General features: G+C 59.2%; 2 protein-coding genes across 4 annotated transcripts in view; one reads left to right on the top strand and one right to left on the bottom strand.

The window, feature by feature from the left end:
- The window catches only part of PAK6 (p21 (RAC1) activated kinase 6), a 36,515-nt gene extending 25,815 nt beyond the window's left edge, over positions 1 to 10,700 (top strand). For all 3 annotated transcript variants that reach the window (XM_014847344.3, XM_044765166.2, XM_014847345.3), the window contains 6 exons: positions 5,614 to 6,111; positions 6,246 to 6,379; positions 6,725 to 6,851; positions 6,954 to 7,079; positions 7,548 to 7,682; positions 9,097 to 10,700. In XM_014847344.3, coding sequence (XP_014702830.1) covers positions 5,614 to 6,111; positions 6,246 to 6,379; positions 6,725 to 6,851; positions 6,954 to 7,079; positions 7,548 to 7,682; positions 9,097 to 9,264 — 1,188 coding nt within the window. In that variant the 3' untranslated portion in view covers positions 9,265 to 10,700. The remainder of the gene's footprint in view (positions 1 to 5,613; positions 6,112 to 6,245; positions 6,380 to 6,724; positions 6,852 to 6,953; positions 7,080 to 7,547; positions 7,683 to 9,096) is intronic.
- An 892-nt stretch (positions 10,701 to 11,592) lies between these two features.
- On the bottom strand, positions 11,593 to 16,617 carry ANKRD63 (ankyrin repeat domain 63). Its single transcript, XM_014847346.3, has one exon. The coding sequence runs from the start codon at positions 15,762 to 15,764 to the stop codon at positions 14,616 to 14,618; it is 1,149 nt and encodes a 382-aa protein (XP_014702832.1). The 5' UTR covers positions 15,765 to 16,617; the 3' UTR covers positions 11,593 to 14,615.
- Between the last annotated feature and the right edge of the window lie 586 nt (positions 16,618 to 17,203).

Here is a 17,203-nt window from a genome sequence, read left to right as displayed (position 1 = left end):
TCAAGAAACCAGCTCAGCCTCAGCTGAGGATTCTACCCTGAACCAGCTAAGCCCTCGCCCTCCAAGGGCTTAGCATATGTGAGTCAGAGGTTACAAGCCCAGTCATTTTCCCGGGGGGCCTCAGAGGGGCTTATGGTGTGCCGAGCTGACACTCCCCTGGGGTGTGTCTAGGCGGGCCATGCTAGGAGGCAGAGACCCCCTTGAAAAAGCAGCATCTTTAGCCACAAGCCCAGACCCTCGCCTGCCCCTGGTGCCGTAGCAACCCCCACCCAGGCCCCAGTAGGGAGAGTGGCTCCGGCCCTGGCAGGGGCTGGCTCTCTTTGCATCCCTGCCTCTTCCCAGAGCTTCTTTCTGCCTCCATCCCTCGCTTGCCCGTGCTCTCCCCAGGTCCTGCTCCCTGGACTGCTTCTCCGTAAGGCATCAGAAAAGTTCAGTTAACTCCTTCTCTACTGACGATTCCTCCCTCTCTCTTTCCCTCCCTCCCTTCCTCCTCCCCTTCCTTTCCTTTTTTTAGCGGTTGTTGTTTTATTTAGCATCTCTGTGGTGATTTACTCTTGAGTTTGTGTGCCGCATGAAAAGCTAGAGGACTGACTCAGCCCGGGTCCGGGAGCAGCAGGAGAGCCGACTTCTGGTCTGTGTGACTGTCTCAAACGCACTTATTTTCCTTGTAAAAAAGGAAACCGTGACGGGAGCCCTAATGGTGACATTTCTCGGCAGGCAGAGGACGTTTTTGCTTCTTACATGCCCTGTGACATGACATCCTGCCTGTGGTGACAATAACATCCTTTCCCATTGGGCAGATGGGAAGACTGACTCAGAGGGGCGAGACGACCCCCAGGTGTCAGGAATGAGTCAGGGAAGGAAGACGGAAGGGCCCTCGGCTCGTGCCTCATGCTCATGAAGGCTTTTCGATCGTGGCGGCCACTTGTTCCCCAGCTCCTTCCTGAGGGATAGGCAGAAGAAATGAGTTCAGGCTGCAGGTTTTAAGTTAAGACATGACTTCTGACAGGGAGCCAAGTGGTGGACCCTCCCCTCCCTGGAGGCCCTCAGAACAAGCCTGGGTCCTCTCCTGTCGGCCATGGCGCCAGTGTGGTCCGACCTGAACGTGGACAGGGGTTTGAGGGTTGGCCTGGACCCACAACCTTTCCAAGTCACCAGCAGCACGAGGCACCCAGGGAAGGTTCTGGGCTTTGTGCACCCCAGCCCACTCTGGGACAAAGGACAGTGGACTGGGATCCCGTCAGGTGGGAGTTTGGGGGACGGACAGGTGAGATGTGGCTTGATGTGTCCGTGTGAGGAACGTGAGTGTCCGTGGGCTGAGGGGTCTCTGCTCGGGAAGGCTGTGCCGCTGGGGAGACACTCCTCAGAAAACCAAGGTGGGAGCAGGACCGTGCACACCGTCGGGGAGGTGAGAAGTGGCACTTGGTCACTCTCTGGCCTCTTGGGAGGTGTGCTGGGGGGCTTCAGGGATTGGGAGAAAGGGCGTGTCAGCACGGGGCTGGGCACTGACATGCATGGTTCTGGGCTCCGCCAGCACCCACAGCAGGGACCAGGCTGTCCGCCCAGCCTCTGTCGGCCTGTCCATGCCAGCACACGCTCCCGAGTGCCTACCGTGGGTCACTGCTGCTAGGTGTGCACCTGGGAGGGCAGGTGGTGGTAGCCTGGGGCTCAGAGACACCGCACTTCCAAATCCAGAGAGTGGTTTCCTCCTCAGCACCTGGGCAGGCCTCTCCAGATCAGTATTCTGCAGCCAGGCCTCTAAAGGGCAGGGCTGACCCTTCCTCTGAGCTGCACCAGGCAGGGCCCCTCACTCCCTGCACTTCTCCCGTCTGGATCAGCTAATCCTTTGTTGGGGGGCTGTCCCGTGCGTTGTAGGGTATTGAGTAGCATCTCTGGCCTCTACCCAATAGATGCCAGTAGCTCCCCTCAGATGAGACAACCCAAAATCCCTCTAGACATTGCCAAATGTCCCTTGGAGGACACACTCACCCCCAGCTGAGAACCAGTGCCTTAGGAAAATTCCAACACAGATGGGAAGCATCCGGCTTCCTCCTCCTCCTCGCCCCCCAGCTCCGGGAAGCCCCGACCAAACCAGCAGCCAGCCCTCTGCCCCTCAGCACCTCCCGGGGTTGGCTCTGGACACTCCCAGCACCCCTATAGCAGCCGTCCATGCACTGGTGCCCTGGGAGGTCAGGCCACCAATGGCCACCGTGCGCCAGGCATGGCTGCAGGAGGGTCCGTGGCCCTAGGGGTCTTGTACTCAGCCCCAGGCGGCTTGGCCTGTGGTCACTCACTTTGACTAAAGAGTAAAAGAAGACCTTGAGTGAGGGCAGGGAGGCCAAAGAGGTAAGACAGGAGCCCGGGGGATTTAGAAGTGGTTCTACTTAGAGGCAGAAAGGCGAAGGCAGAAGACCTCAACAATCAGGACCTTGGTTAAGCACCTACTGTGTACCACATTCTCCCTTACATGCCCAGGACCCCCAGTAGGACCACAACATAGGGGTGAGGGGTTAGGCTGACTGGGGCTGAAGTCTGGCCTTGCCCCTCACTGCTTAGTGACTCTGGGCAAGTTACTTAACCTCTCTGAGCCTGTTTCCTTACCTACAAATGCAGATGATAATAGTACCCAGGGGACAATAAAATAACCCACAGGGTTATGAGAATAAAATGAGATAATGCATTTAAGGCCCTTCTCAAAGTGGCAAGCCCTCAATATTAATAACTGAGGTAAGCCCTCAATAAATGGCTTTAATATTTTTTAAATATTATAATATGGCCTCTGCCTTTGGGGCACTTACTGTACAGCCCTCCAAGCCCACAGCCAGAGAGCCCGGCCCTGTCACCATGTCCCCGGAAGGAAAAATGAAGCATCATGATAACTCACATGCACAACTCTTCTAGTGGCTTCCGGCCCAGGAAGAGGTCTCAGTCGCATAGTAACTCCAGAATCAACCCAGAGCCCTTAACAGTTCATTCCATCTTTTGTCCCCCTTTCCCTTTCTTGGCGGGGTTTAACAAGTTTCATCTGGTCCTTTCTTGTGGTTACATTAAGTAAAAGCTCCCTCCATGTGGAGACAGGCAGTAAGGCCAACAGGGGGACACTTGGGACCAGACCCTGCTGAAGTGAAGACCGAGCCCGGCTCCACCACCCGTGTCCTGTGTCCCAGGCCACGTGGGTGCCAGGTTTTCCACTGGATCCCTGCATTTTCAGCTTCCACCACCCACTGCACCCTCAGCCCCCCAGGCTCAGCCAGCACCTGCAGCAGTGTCTCCGTGGGGGCCTTCCTCAGCCCCTCCGCACGGCTGTCCTCACCCCTCCACCAGGCCCACTCATCCACAGAGCAGAGGCAGCCCGTGCAGGATGCTGGGAGGCCAGGAGGTGAAGGGAATCACTTCACAGCCCCTTAGAAACTCAGAGGGAGAGAAGTCAAGGGCGGTTCGAGCAGCCTCAGGAGCCGCTGGAGGTACTTTTAGGTCCCGGAGCTTGCCCAGCCCCACAAAGATGCTCAGAGAGGCCATTTTCTGGCTTAGGTCCATGCCTCGCAGGCCAGCAGGCAGCCTTTTTTGGGGGCTGGTCTGGTGACTGTGTGATGAAGTGAGCTCTGCCGGGTGACATCTCGTGGAACCTCTGTTCCAGGACATGGCCTCCCAGCCTCACTGGTGGCCCTGCCCCCTCCAGCCCCAGTCCCAGCCCTCACACAGGCTCCCAGAGGCCATGGAACCTCAGAGCCCATTTGTCCAGAGCTGCTCAAGTGTGGTCCACGGGCTTCCTACATCAAAACCCAGGGGCCTTGTTAAAAATACAGAGTCCCTACTCTGGGGACCAACTGAAGCGGTCGCTGCCCTGGGAATCTGCATTCTATCCAGCTCCCCAGATCACTGCATTTATAGAGGAGACTGGGGCTCAGAGAGGGTGACTTGCCTAAGATGCATCGCAAGTCAGAGCAGAGCAGGACTGGAACCTGACCGTAGTCCAGAGGTCCCACTGCCCCACAGCCTAGAATGGAGAAAGGTGGGTGAGGGTCGAGGGCCAGCAGAGACATGAGAGACCCTCTTTACTCTCCAGATGTGCTCGCCGGGCAGCCCAGAGTCGTTGCCGCCGTGCTGGGAGGCTTTCCTGGCCCCTTCGCTGCGGAGGCTGAGCTCCAGCCCAGCACGGCCTGCCAGAGGCTGGCGCCCACGCTGGGTGGGCAGGCGGGGGGTGGGGTTGATGGCAGAGTCTGCCCCCGGGCTCTCTGCTGGGAGGGGCCCCCGTGCACATGCTCAACTCTAGACAAGACCAGGGACTAGGGTGAGGGTGGGAGCCCTAAGTCTTAGGAAAGGGGTGCTGAGGGGGTGGAAAAGGCTCTGGCTGAGCCTGGTGGGACCCAAGGCCCAGGTTGGGGTCTGTGATCAAGCAGCCCGGCCCCCGGCTGAGTGCTGAGAAGATTTCCTGAGTTTGATTCACCTCTGGGGGTTGGGACCAGGACCACTGGGCATGTAGACAGCCGCCTGTGTACTGGGTTCTGAGACGTCTGGGAGGCAGCTCTGCAGTGTCCTCCATCCGGTGACACATGGCCCTCTCCAGGAGCCCCTTTTAAAAACACATAATCCCTGGGAGGAGTCATGTTGCACATCGTCAGCTCCTTGGGGAAAACGCAAGGATGGGACCCTTTCCTGCCAGGCTTGTGGGAGGTTTTGGGCCCAGAAAGGCAAGGAGCCTCGAAGGCTTCCAGGGAGAGGCCTGAGCAGGGCTCACGAGGGACCCAGTCTGCTGCTCAGCTCCACCTTCCCTCCCTCCCACCAGAGACCATGAGGATAGGCCCCCTGCCTTACCATCCTTGCTGGGGGTCATCAGCCAGGAGTTTCATGCTCGGGAGCAAGTAGAGGGACTGCTCTGGGGACCCCTTAGGACTCTGCCCACCCCTGGCCCCAAGGATTGGGTTTGGCTGGACCTCCTGATTCCAGATCTCTCTGGCACCAGATCCCCAGCCCAGGGGACGCCTGAGAACTCCCTGGATGGTAATAGGGCTCCGTGGTGCTCTGTTGGGGACATAGTCTCACAGCACAGAGGTGCAGACTCCCTCTTGTCAGACACAAGCAGGGCTGTGAGACCCCGCTGCGGCTTCCCCGCCTATCCAGGGGGTCAGTCACAGCTGTCCTCTGTCCCCGCCCCCCACTGCCCAGGGCCTCCTCTGCCCATATGGGCCCTTGAGTGGGGGAACCATGGGAGTAAATGCCCCTGACCCAGATTCCCTGTGCAGCCCCGCAGCACAGAGGGCAGACTGCCTCCCGGTGGCCTCCCTGGGGTCTGGCTGTCAATTACCCAGGAAGAAATACCCAGCACAAGGACACCCCGGGGACTTGGCATTCTTCGTCTTCCCAGGAGCAGCAGAGTGGATGTAAAGAGCTGTTTCATCTGCTCACCTGGGAACACTGGGAGCTGGTTTCCCTAGTGGTTTGGCTTCAGCTCCGTTTGAAAATCTCTGCTCCCGGCACCTCCTCAATTTGGTCTGACGCCTGCATGACCTGCCCATGCCCAGAAGTCACAGCAGCCACCCCCTGCCTCTGGGAAGCTTGTTCCAAACACTGCCACTGCCAAACCCCTTTCTGTTTCTTTCTTCCTCCCTGCAGCCCAGCTCCTCTTTCCGACCGCCACAGAAAGGCTCCCCCACAAGCCTGGTGGCCAAGGCCCAGTCCTTGCCTTCAGACCAGCCCGTGGGGATCTTCAGCCCTCTGACCACCTCAGATACCAGCAGCCCCCAGAAGTCCCTCCGCACAGCCCCAGCCACTGGGCCACCTCCAGGCCGGTCTTCCCCAGCGGGCTCCCCCCGCACCCGGCATGCCCAGATCAGCACCAGCAACCTGTACCTGCCCCATGACCCCACGGTGGCCAAGGGTGCCCTGGCTGGCGAGGACACAGGTGTTGTGACCCACGAGCAGTTCAAGGCTGCGCTCAGGATGGTGGTGGACCAGGGCGACCCCCGGCTGCTGCTGGACAGCTACGTGAAGATTGGCGAGGGCTCCACAGGCATCGTCTGCCTGGCCCGGGAGAAGCACTCAGGCCGCCAGGTGGCCGTCAAGATGATGGACCTCAGGAAGCAGCAGCGCAGGGAGCTGCTCTTTAATGAGGTGGGAGGGGAGGGCAGGAGGTGGGTGGGGCGTTCGGGATGGGCAGTGAGCATGGAGCCAGGCAGGACATCAGTGAGCAGGGCCAGTAGGAACTGTGCCTGGCACTCAGACATCCCCGCCTGCCCCCCCCCCAGGTGGTGATCATGCGAGACTACCAGCACGTCAACGTGGTGGAGATGTACAAGAGCTACCTGGTGGGTGAGGAGCTGTGGGTGCTTATGGAGTTCCTGCAGGGCGGGGCCCTCACCGACATCGTTTCCCAAGTCAGGTGGGCAACTGGGAGGGCGGGGTCCCAAGTGATGGCTGCCCTCCCCACTGCCCTAGCAGGGGCACTGGGAAGCTCGGGCCCAGAAGACTTGGGGTGCCCACTGGATCGTCCTGAGGTTCCCTTGTCTGTTTGGGTTAACGGAGCAGGGGCTGGTGGGGGGAGGCCAAAGTAGTCTCCAGTCTAGGCCCAGGCCCTAGGGCTCTGGCCTGCCTAGGCTGCCGCACACATTGCCCCAGAGCTGTGGAGCTGGGTACCAGGGGCACCCACTCTGCCCAGCCCAGCTGTCCTGCAGCCCTGCCAAAGCTAATATTCTTTTCCACCGGTGGTCCTGCCTTCTCCATCCAGGCTGAACGAGGAGCAGATCGCCACAGTGTGTGAGGCCGTGCTGCAGGCCCTGGCTTACCTGCATGCCCAGGGTGTCATCCACCGGGACATCAAGAGTGACTCCATCCTGCTGACCCTCGATGGCAGAGTAGGGCCCTCCCCACCCTGGCACACTCATGCCCCCTACTTCCCTGCTCCCATCTCCTAGTTCACCACTGACTCCCCTTTCTCCCTCTCACTTCAACCCCAGGTGAAACTCTCCGACTTCGGATTTTGTGCTCAGATCAGCAAAGATGTCCCTAAGAGGAAGTCCCTGGTGGGAACCCCCTACTGGATGGCTCCTGAAGTGATCTCCAGGTCTTTGTATGCGACCGAGGTAACCGTTCCCTTCAGCTCCTCGTCCTCCCAGGGCAGGCTTGGGGGTACACTGCTCTTCCACTTGTGGCCCCCTCTGGAGCCCCCTGCCAAAAATAGCCCTGGTTCTCAGTCAAGACCCCACCCCACTGCCTACTGCCCCCTGCCCCCTCTTGGATGGGTCTGCTCTCTCCTGTGACTTGGTTGCCACAAACTGGTATTGAAAATGCCCTCCCTCACCTCAAGGGCAGAATGGGGTACAGCCAGGCTTATCCATGTGTGATGGCGTTTCTCAGAGAGTGGCTGACAGCTATGTCCCTACAGTCAATGGTCATTTATGCAGGAAATAACTGACCACAGGGCAGGTGGCCAGGAAGGAAGCTAACTCACCAAGGAGAGCTGGGACCAGCTGCTCCCCTCCCCCTGCAGTACGCTGCTACCAAGGGGCCACACTCTGGCCAGTGGAATCAGGGACGTTCTCCTCCTGCAGGTGGATATCTGGTCTCTGGGCATCATGGTGATTGAGATGGTGGACGGGGAGCCACCGTACTTCAGCGACTCACCAGTGCAAGCCATGAAGAGGCTCCGGGACAGCCCTCCACCCAAGCTGAAAAACTCTCACAAGGTCAGTCAGAGCACAAAGTGTGACCCCACAGACCCCATTCTTCCTGAGGCTTAGAGGACCGGAGCCTGGGCTCCCAGGCCCAGCCTCTCCCTTTCACAGAAGCCAGAGGGTCTGCGTTCCCAGAAAAAGACTGCTCTTTCTCCACACAAAACCTGCGCCTGGGTGTGAAGCCACATCTACCCACAAACTCCCACGGTCACTCCGAAAAGTTTCCACCTGCAGGCAATTGACAGGAGCCCAAGATAAGGGAAAGCAAGGCTGTCAGGAATCCCCGATGTCCTGGGGAGGAACCCAAAGAAGCCAATTGAGCAGGAACCCCTCCACCCCATCTGTCAGGGAGCCATACCATGGCACATTGTTCCCAGTCTATCGCAGCAAATTCGCTTATCCTCCATCAATGCACGTCTTCACCACATCGGAGCCAGTTTTTCCCTTAAAACCTGTGTGTGTGTGTTTAACCCTTTTCTGCCAAATCCACCTAAAACCACAGGCCTTGCCTGTGGTCACCCCCTGCTGGTGGCCAGGTCAGCACAGGGCTGCGAAGTGGTACTGCCATCTGGTGGTCAGAGCAAGAAATGACCCAGAGGGTTGAGGCCCAGTCCCTGAATGGCAAAATAGTTCTGTAGCCCCAACACAGCTGGATGGGAGGACAGACAGGAAAGACCTTTCAAGACAACTGGTCCTTGGAGCCTGCACTGCTGACCCCAAGATTAGCAGATAGGGGAGATGTCCAACTGGCTAATTCCCCAGAGGATGGAGCCTTCTGTAACAGCCCAAGACTCAGCCTCATCCCAAGATACTGGCTCAAAATGAATCCAGATAAGCCCGTGATTTAGTCCCTAAGGCTTAGAGCAATAAAGAAATCTTCCTTTTCACGTCCCACCTTATTCTTTTCTATTTTTCAAAACACTTCTTCATCTCTGACCTCTTTTTTTAATCTTCACAAAAAGGCCTTTGTGGCAGACAGGGCAAACACGTTTTATCTTTAGCCCATTTTGCAGATGAGAAAACTGAGGTTTAGAGAAAACTGCAATTTGCCCAAGATCAGGGGTAGACCCAGGACTGGATCACTGATACCAACCCCATGTCCCTTCCACAGAGCCGCAGGGCCTGAACGCTGAGAGCCCTGAGGAGCAGGGTGGGGACCCAGCCATATTTGAGCCCAGCTCCCCAGGGCTCCAGGCATCCTAATTCCCTTGCTCAGAAGCACCCCTAGAGGTGAACTGGCCGCTTTCCCTGGACTGATGCTGACTTTCTTTACCTCCCTGACAATCCAAAAGTACTGAGCCTGGGAGGCACAAGGAAGTAAGAAACGAGAGAATTTAAGACTTCCAAATGAAGGTGGGGCCAGGCAGATAGGTCACCCCAAAGTGACTGCAAACCGTGGCTTCCTCTCACTGCCCTGTCTCCCCAGGTGTCCCCCGTGCTGCGAGACTTCCTGGAACGGATGCTGGTACGCGACCCCCAGGAGAGGGCCACCGCCCAGGAGCTCCTGGACCACCCCTTCCTGCTGCAGACGGGGCTGCCCGAGTGCCTGGTGCCCCTGATCCAGCTCTACCGCAAGCAGACCTCTGCCTGCTGAGCCCACCCACAGAGTGCGCCTGCCGCCTGCACCCACAGGCAGGGGACAGTGGGCAGCCAGCCTGCCAGCAGGGCCTGCCTGCCTCATTCTCTCAGTATTCTCTCCAAAGATTGAATGTGAAGTCCCATCCCCGCCCTCCTGCCCTTCAGCCCACTGGGCCAGGCCGGACCTGCCCTCTCGGTCTCTCTCCCTCCCCAGTGAGTCCCCAGTTGCCTTTGGGATGATGAAGACCCTTCTGCAGGATGCCCCTTTGTTATTTGCACAGGGATATTTCTAAGAAATGCAGAGACCAGCCCTCCTGGCCACTGCAGCCAACACAGCAGAAAAGGCTGCTGTGATTTTTAAAGGTAGTTGTACACTAGCATCCCAGGCCTCCCAAGAGGGCAGCCTGCCTGTCTTCACCAGGATACGTGCTGTTCTCAGCTCCAATTCCAAACCCTGGGGTCTTGAGAGGGCCACAGGGAAGGGTTTTAACACCTGAATCCATCTTCCGCCCTTGTGTCTGACTTCCTGAAGGCAGGGTCCCACCCACACCTGCTTCCCGACCCACCTGGGCTGACAACACTCTCCCTGCACAGCCTGCCGGAACGGTGAACAGCCCGCTCGTAGGCCATGGGAGGGGGAGGGGCACTTTCTGGGTGAAAGAGAAAGAATGGGGTGGGTGGTAGAGGTGGTCTCCCTTTCTAGGATGTGTGGATGTGTGTGTGTGTCTGTGTGTGTGTGTGCGCGCGTATGTGTAAGTGGAGGAAGGTCACCCCGACAGCCTGGCTCCCTTCAGGTCACCCACAGGCAGCTTCAGGAAGCCTTTCCCATCCTCCCTCCCACTAAGTCCTGCTCTGAGGGGACCTGCTTTCTCGGCCTGGCTTCCCACCTCTTAAGTCCTGTGTTTCTACCTGACCGTGAAGAGGTCCGTATTGAGTCTCGTACCTCCTGCAGGCTTGGCAGCTTTCCGAGTTTCTCCTGCACTGTGCAGTCTGAGAGCCAGAGACCAGAATGGTGAGGGAACAAACTTTGTTTTACCTGTGGGTGTCATCTCAATAACCTGGTCATCAGGGACCCGTTCTTTTCAAAATCCAGGTCTGGGGGAGGTGACCCAGCTGCCAGGGTTCCATCACATCAAGAGAATGGGCACCCCATTTGTGCAAACCATCTGCCCCCACCGCCTCCTCAGACACCTGGCTCCTTGTCCTCCTTCCCTCCCACCTTCAGGGCTGTGGTGAGGCAGGGAACCCCAGGGAGGAACTACAGGTGCCCAGACCCTCTCTAGATAATATTTTTAGATTCCTCTGCTCCCTGGTGGCCTGCTTTGGGGCAAAAAAAAATTTGCCAGGACTTTTTTTAAGGGTCAGAGTTTTAAAAACAAAAGCATCTTCCCTAGAAACTTTTGTGAATTGTTTGCACTTGTGCCTGTTTTAAATTAAACTGAGTGTTCAAAACCTCTGGGCTTCCTGTTGTCTCTGGGCGTGGAGCCAGGCTGTCTTCGAGCTGGACACCCTGGAGTGGGTGTGGCCGTCCCTCCTCCCTGACGTGAGCTCCCCAGCAGTCACTCTAGTCCACAAGAAAACCAACTCCCTGGTGGCTTGTGAACCCGAAATGAGGGCAGAGAAAGAGGGAAACAGGAAGTAAAAGGCCCTTGGGACTGAAAGAGCTGAGAAATAGACAGGGCTCCTTCCCAGGGGAGAAGAGCCCAGCGGGGAAAGCCAGGGCGAGGGCTGTGCTTGCTGGCACAGGAGCCCTGGGGGCAGCCGCCAGGGCTGATGACCACTTTCTGTAGCAGCATCTCACCTCCCCTGTTACCTTCAGAGGCTGCTCTCCTCGAAGTCAGAGGCTGGAACTGCTTCCAAAGAGAAAGCAGTCTCTGTTTCGGTTCTCAGAACTGAGGGGGACAGTGAGGCGTTGTGAAAGAGCAGTAGAGGCTAGAAATCAAGAAACCTGGGTTCTGGTCCTGGGGGTGGGGGAGGCAGCTGAAATTATCTTTAAACTTCTAGCTCTGACACTGATTCCAGCACTTCCTTCCTGAAATCTCATCCTACCCGCTAACCCAGGGTTCACGGAAACCTCTTAACTAGGTGCAAAGAGTCATATAGATCTCCCACTCCCCACAGCATTCCCACCTAGATGGCTGCCCTGGTCCGAGGGCCCCAGTCCCACCAGCTCCGTCCGAAGCAGCACCTGAGTCTTCCCTTCAGGAGGCAGCCACATGGGAGGGGCAGAGATGGAGGCTGATGGAGGGTGGAAGCTTCGTAGAAAGCAACATGCCCTTCCACCTCTCCAAAGGGAGCCCAGTTAGGAGTGGTTGGCAGGGCAAAGAAAGGCCAGTTCTTGCAAGTGACTAATACTGGATTTATTAACTATTCTTTTGAGTTCTAATAGTCCTTCCACCACACAGCGTCATTCCAAAAGCATGTGCGTACATCAGGTAGCCTCACACACAGACCAGTTCTGAGCTTGATCTCAGTACTGAGCTCCAGTGGCATAGGCGACTCTTCACAATGACAAAAGCAATAAGAGTTGGAAAAGCAAAATGTTTAGAAAAGTCTCTTGTAAAGTGGAGGGAGCTAGAGAGGACCCCAGCCTCAACGCCCTGGGGCTGACAATGAGAGGAAGTGCAGGAGAGCGACCCGACCCGTGGCGGAAAGTCTACGTTCTGCACAGAGCTGGGGCTGGTGAGAAATCTGCAAGAACGCCAAGTCAGTTCAACACACAATTCAGTTCAGACAGGAAAGACCTGCTGTGGTTTTTTAGAAACATCACTTTCAACCACCAAGTCGTTGGCAACTCCACCGGGAGGAGCCCTGGTGGTTGTTTACCCCATACAGAGGGCCTAAGGTGACATTCAATCAGAAAGCCCCATGTCAGCCACACTTGAAAGATAACAGCACCTTCCACACAATGTGCAACCCAGACCTCGTTGTGTTTTGAAGAAGCCAAAATACTTGTATTCTTACACCATTAAAAACTTCGTGAAAGTTAAACACAGTTGGAAAGGGATTCAGTGAGCAAGCAAGGATCAGAAAAAAAAAAAAAAATTGCGCATGAGGTGTCCAGATATCTCCCACCAACCCCAGGTCCTCTCGCGCTTCGGTATTGTTTACCCACCGCCCAACCAGTGGGGCTGAGGAGAGGGGGAAGGGCGAAACCTCAGAAACGAAAGCAAATCTCATCAGAAGAAAACAGTGCATAATTGGTAGGTCCCAAGGTTCAGAAATCATAAGGGAGGGGTCGGGAGCTCCAGTTCTTCAGAAGACAGCAGGAGCTCTCAGGACACGGAACCTTAACTTGGAAGATCTTGGGGTCCTTAGTGAAGGGTCTGGGCTCCTGCTACTCCAAATGCGAGTTTTTTTGTTCATTGTCCCTCATTTCACTGCTGTGAAATGACTTCAAGTATCCGGATTTAATATACTACAAGAGGAAGAGGATTCCATGGGTAAATGCACACGGAGGGAGAAGTACACAGCGATGATCCCAAACATAACCAGAAGTCCGAACGCCCAGCCAGGGCGCAGCAAGGAGAGCGCAGCGTGGCCACCAGGGGGCACCAGAGATCGCGTCCCGTGTAGGGGCCCCCGCGGCCTCGCTGACCCTGCGCCGGTGGAAGGATCTGGGAGGCGTCTGACACCAACACAAGGCCCGCCCTTGGTCACCCACCCTTCACCTCCAGGCCCAACTTCTCAGTACAGGTCATTCTCTCTCTGGGCAGTTCCCTTAGAGTTACTAGTGAGAAACCTTCCGTTCTGCAAAGACGAATAGATCAACGTCTTGAAAAGACCTGACCGCAAGTGGATAAAGGGGTGCACGCTCAACCTTCAGAGTTCACCACAAAGGCCCCACGCGCCGCCCCCCGCAGGCTCGGCGCACGGATACACGTGCTCGCGCTTCCGCAGGGTCCTAGGGCACCAGATTCGCCAGACGCCCCTGTCGCCCCTCGCTAGGCCAGCACAAAGAGGAGGACGGGGGCGGGGAGGGAGGGGACGAAGGACCAGGCCGGCAAAGGGCCTTTAACTACCTCTCTGCGGTCGCCTCTGACTCACTAATCTGCCACGTAATAAAGCTGGGCCGAGCCTGCGTCCCACGCATTGGGGCAGAGGCAGGGGTCTTTGGTCTCGACCTCTAGCATCCATCATCCGCCCTGCCCTCCATTAACGGCCCAGCAAGGAGCAGGAGCTGTTGAACAGCTCCCTTCCAGCTCTCACCGGGGTTTGATGTAATTTAAACCCGGACCTGTGGCTCGTGTGGGCTTGCGACTCCCGCGCGCCGCCGTTTAACGTGGCAAACACTTCAGTCAATTATCCCCCTCGCAGAGCTTCTATTTAAAGAGACATTGTCAGGTTCTTAAGCCTCGGATCATACCCGCTGCTTTCTGCTTCATGTACAAAGAGACTCAAAACACGAGTTCTTTGAGCCTTGGAAGAAATACAATTAAGCAAAGCCTTCGCAACCGTTCCAACCTGCGGGAGCACCCACGTGCGGGACCGGGGAGCTGGGAGGCGGTGGGGGCGGGGGAAGTGCTAAGTCCTTTCCATTTCAGGCCTCTGAGAGTGAGAGGAAATAAGGCTAGGCTGTGAGGGGTGAGACCCCAAAGATGGAACTCAAATGGAGCGGAGCTGAAGAACAGGCTGGCTCAGAGCCCAGAGAGGGGCCAGGCAGAGGTTGGGTTGGGGTAGTGACCCCCGATTGTCAATGAAGGTGAATCCTGGGTAGGCCTGGGGCAGAGACAAGGGGGAGCAGGAATTACCCCAGAACCTGGTTCAAGGGGCAACTGGTGTTCAACACTGGAGGCTCTGCCACCCCCAAAATATGCTTTGTCTTGAGGCAATTTCTCCCCCCAAAAATTTAACCTCCAGATTCCTTCCTAATCAGCCCTCCCGTCCAGAAAGTCTCTTAGGTCGTGTGTGGCATTACTGTCAGCATCACCTGGGGTGGGGAAGGCAGGGACACTGTTCCACCTGCCTGGTTGCCAGGGTATGGGGAAACCTGGCAAGGGTCAGGGGGCCGGGCGGGAGCCAGCAGGACTCAGCACTGAGCCTTAGGGCCTAGGGAAGAGGGTCCACCTTCCCGGCTGGAAGACTGTAGCCCATGGAAGCAGTCTTCTGCTCCTCACCTCCCAGGACAGGAAAGGCAGGCTGCAGCGAAGATGAGAGACTTAGGCAGGGAATACTAACAAGCACAAAAAAAGACTGAGAGAGGGGTCCCTTTTAGAAAGAGGGTACCTCGCCTTGGCAGTGGGGACAGGTTCTGGGATCACGGGCAGGAAACTGCCAGGAAAGTGAGGGATCTGGAAGAAAGAGAGAAATCCCAAGGTAGCAGAGACGGAAGGGGGGCGGGGGGAGCAGTGCTGGCCTCGACGCTGTTTACCGCTGGGCGTGCAGCACCACGGCCTCCGTGCCAGCCTGCCGAGGCTGAAGCCCAGGCACTGAGTGGGGCAGAGCGTTGGCCTCTAACTCCGAGCTGCTCTCGGGCCCTGGTGCCTCCCCAACCAGGCTGGGGATGTCTGGAGCTGTGGAGCGTCGGCGCAAACCCAGGCGGCCAGAGCCGGGGTCGCCCTCTGGGTGGGGGCTAAGGCCGATGGGGGCTTGCACTAAGGTTGGGGGCGCTCCCTCCAGCACCTCCTGTGAACGCCACCGCCCAGTCCCCGAAGACTGGGGCGAATTTGGTCGGGGCATCAGGGCTCCCGCCCGCAGTCGAGCTGCCTCCTCCTCGGTCACGGCACCCAGAGCCAGGCTCATGCTCCGGCCCAGCTCGGGCCGCTCGCTGCCCTGCGCCCGGTGCCGGCCCGAGCTCTTGCCCCCCGAGGCAGCCTCGCCGCCGTGACCATGGCCGCCGGCCGCTCGCGCAAAGCGCGCCAAGAGAGGCCGTGGGAGGCGGCGGGGGCTGGGTCGTCGGCGCTCCGGGCTGGGCGCGGGAGCCGGACGGCCCGGGGGGCTGTCGGAGTTGGAGCCCCGGGCCGCGGCGGCGGCGGCTGCGCGGCCCCAGGGCCCGGTGAGCGCCTGCACGCAGGTCCCGTGACCGCGAGCGGCGGCCAGCTGCAGCGCCGTGAGGCCCGCACGGTTGGTGCGGTCGAGGCGCAGGCCGAGGCGGCGGAAAGAGCGCACCAGGAACTCGAGCACCGCCCCATGGCCGCACGCCGCCGCCCACATCACCGGGCTGTTGCCTGCAGAGTCGGCCGCCTCGGGGTCGCCGCTGAACTGCACCAGCAGCTGCACGGCGTCCAGGTGGCCGCGTTCACACGCCAGGCTGAGCGCCGTGCGGCCGCGCTCATCCCGCAGGTTCACTGCCGCACCCTGCTCCAGCAGTAGCCGCACAAAGCGCGCGCGCAGCGCGGGGTCTGGCAGCCCCACGGCCACCATGAGTGGCGTGCGGCCCTGCTCTGCGCGACAGTCGATGATGCTGCGGTCCAACGCATCCAGCACAAAGCGGGCCAGGTGCACTTTGCCCGCCTGCATAGCCTCCAGGAAGGTGCGCGTACCCGCTCGGGGGCACAGGTCCTTGGGCTTGAGCATGGCCCTGGCCGCCGCGCCCAGGCGGCCCGGCAGCTCCGCACGGGGGCGCCCCTGTTCCCGCGCCCCGCGGGGCTCTGGCCCCCGCCGATGTTCTGCTATGGCTCCCTCTGCGCGTGGGCGGCTGCGGCCGAGGGTCCCGGGCTTCCCACTCTTGTCCCCGCGCTGCTCCCGCTGTCCCGCCGCTCCTCGGCCGCACGCCTGGCGTCTCGCTGCTCCTTCCCTGGGCTTCCCGCCTGGAGGTGTACGTTGCTCGCTACTCCGAGCTCCGCGCCTGGCCCGCCACCAGACGACGGGAGACGAAGCTCAGCCACCGCCTGCCTCTCCTGCTGCTTTCTCTGCGTCCGGCGCTCCTCAGTCCCTCGTGGCTTGGAGCCGCGCGGCTCGCCCGCGCACGGGGCAGCGCCCACTCCCCTGCTGAGACGGTGGCGCCCGCCGAGCGCGCCTGCCTCCAGCCCTGGCGGGGCGCGCCGCTTCTCAAGCAGCTGGCGCCGCTCCTCCGCCTCCTCCCTCTCGCGGGGGCCGGGCCACGCCAGGGCGCTTGCTCCTTACTTGGGGGGCTCAGCGGCGCGGGAGCCGCCGCCTGCCTGGATACCTGGCTTTATAGCCTCGGGGGGGTCTCCATGGCAATGGCTGCCCTGGAAGCAGGCTGAGCCGTCCAGGCAGAAACGGACGGGGCGGGGGAGAACCCCCCTGACCCCCACCCCTTCGTGGGCCTCGATGTCGGGGTGTGGCTCCTCCTCCGCGCTCCCCTGGGGCTGCGGTGGTGGTTGCGGGGCGGGGGTGGGGGCTGCTCACTGGGGGCCACATGTACTGGATCGAGCCAATCCCAAAGTCACAGTGTTCTCTCCCCGCCCTCCGCCCCCACCGGAGTCGCTGCCCTAGGCTCCTTAGAAACTGGCGGGACCTCGGGCCCGTCGGGGAAGACCGAGGGCTGCCCCCACCAGTCTTGGTGGAAGGAAATGGGACCCTATGAGGGCAGAACTGGACCATAAGCGAGTTAGGGGTGGCGGCGAAAGGCGGATGGATGGGGAGTCATTTGGGGGAGGGGGTACCTGCGCGGCGCGTAGGGTGAGGGGCGCTTAGTCTGGCTGGGAACTGCCGCTCGAAGTGTAGCGAATCACGCACTCACACACAATTGTTCCTCCCGCACACACTCACTCCGAGCGGGGGTGGGGGGAGAGCGTGCTCTCCAATCTCAGACGTCTCCAACCCCGACAACGCGCCCGCGTGCCAGCCCCCGGCGGCTGAGAAGCAGGTGGAGCGGGCGCCTTAAGATCCGGGAGCACGGCAGCCGCCTTACCAACTCTCCGGCGCCACCTCCACGCCGCTTCGGGACCGGCCGCCTGGAAGACCGCGGACATAACGCAAGGCTCCCCCATGGTCCGGTCTCCCTCTTGAGCACAAAACCACCCCCAGACCACAAGGCTCTGACCTTGGCC

The sequence above is a fragment of the Equus asinus genome, chromosome 2 (genome assembly GCF_041296235.1).
Source record: "Equus asinus isolate D_3611 breed Donkey chromosome 2, EquAss-T2T_v2, whole genome shotgun sequence".
Taxonomy (NCBI): domain Eukaryota; kingdom Metazoa; phylum Chordata; class Mammalia; order Perissodactyla; family Equidae; genus Equus; species Equus asinus.
The sequence above is the reverse complement of the archived record's forward strand: the minus strand, read 5'-3'. Positions and strand labels throughout refer to the sequence as shown.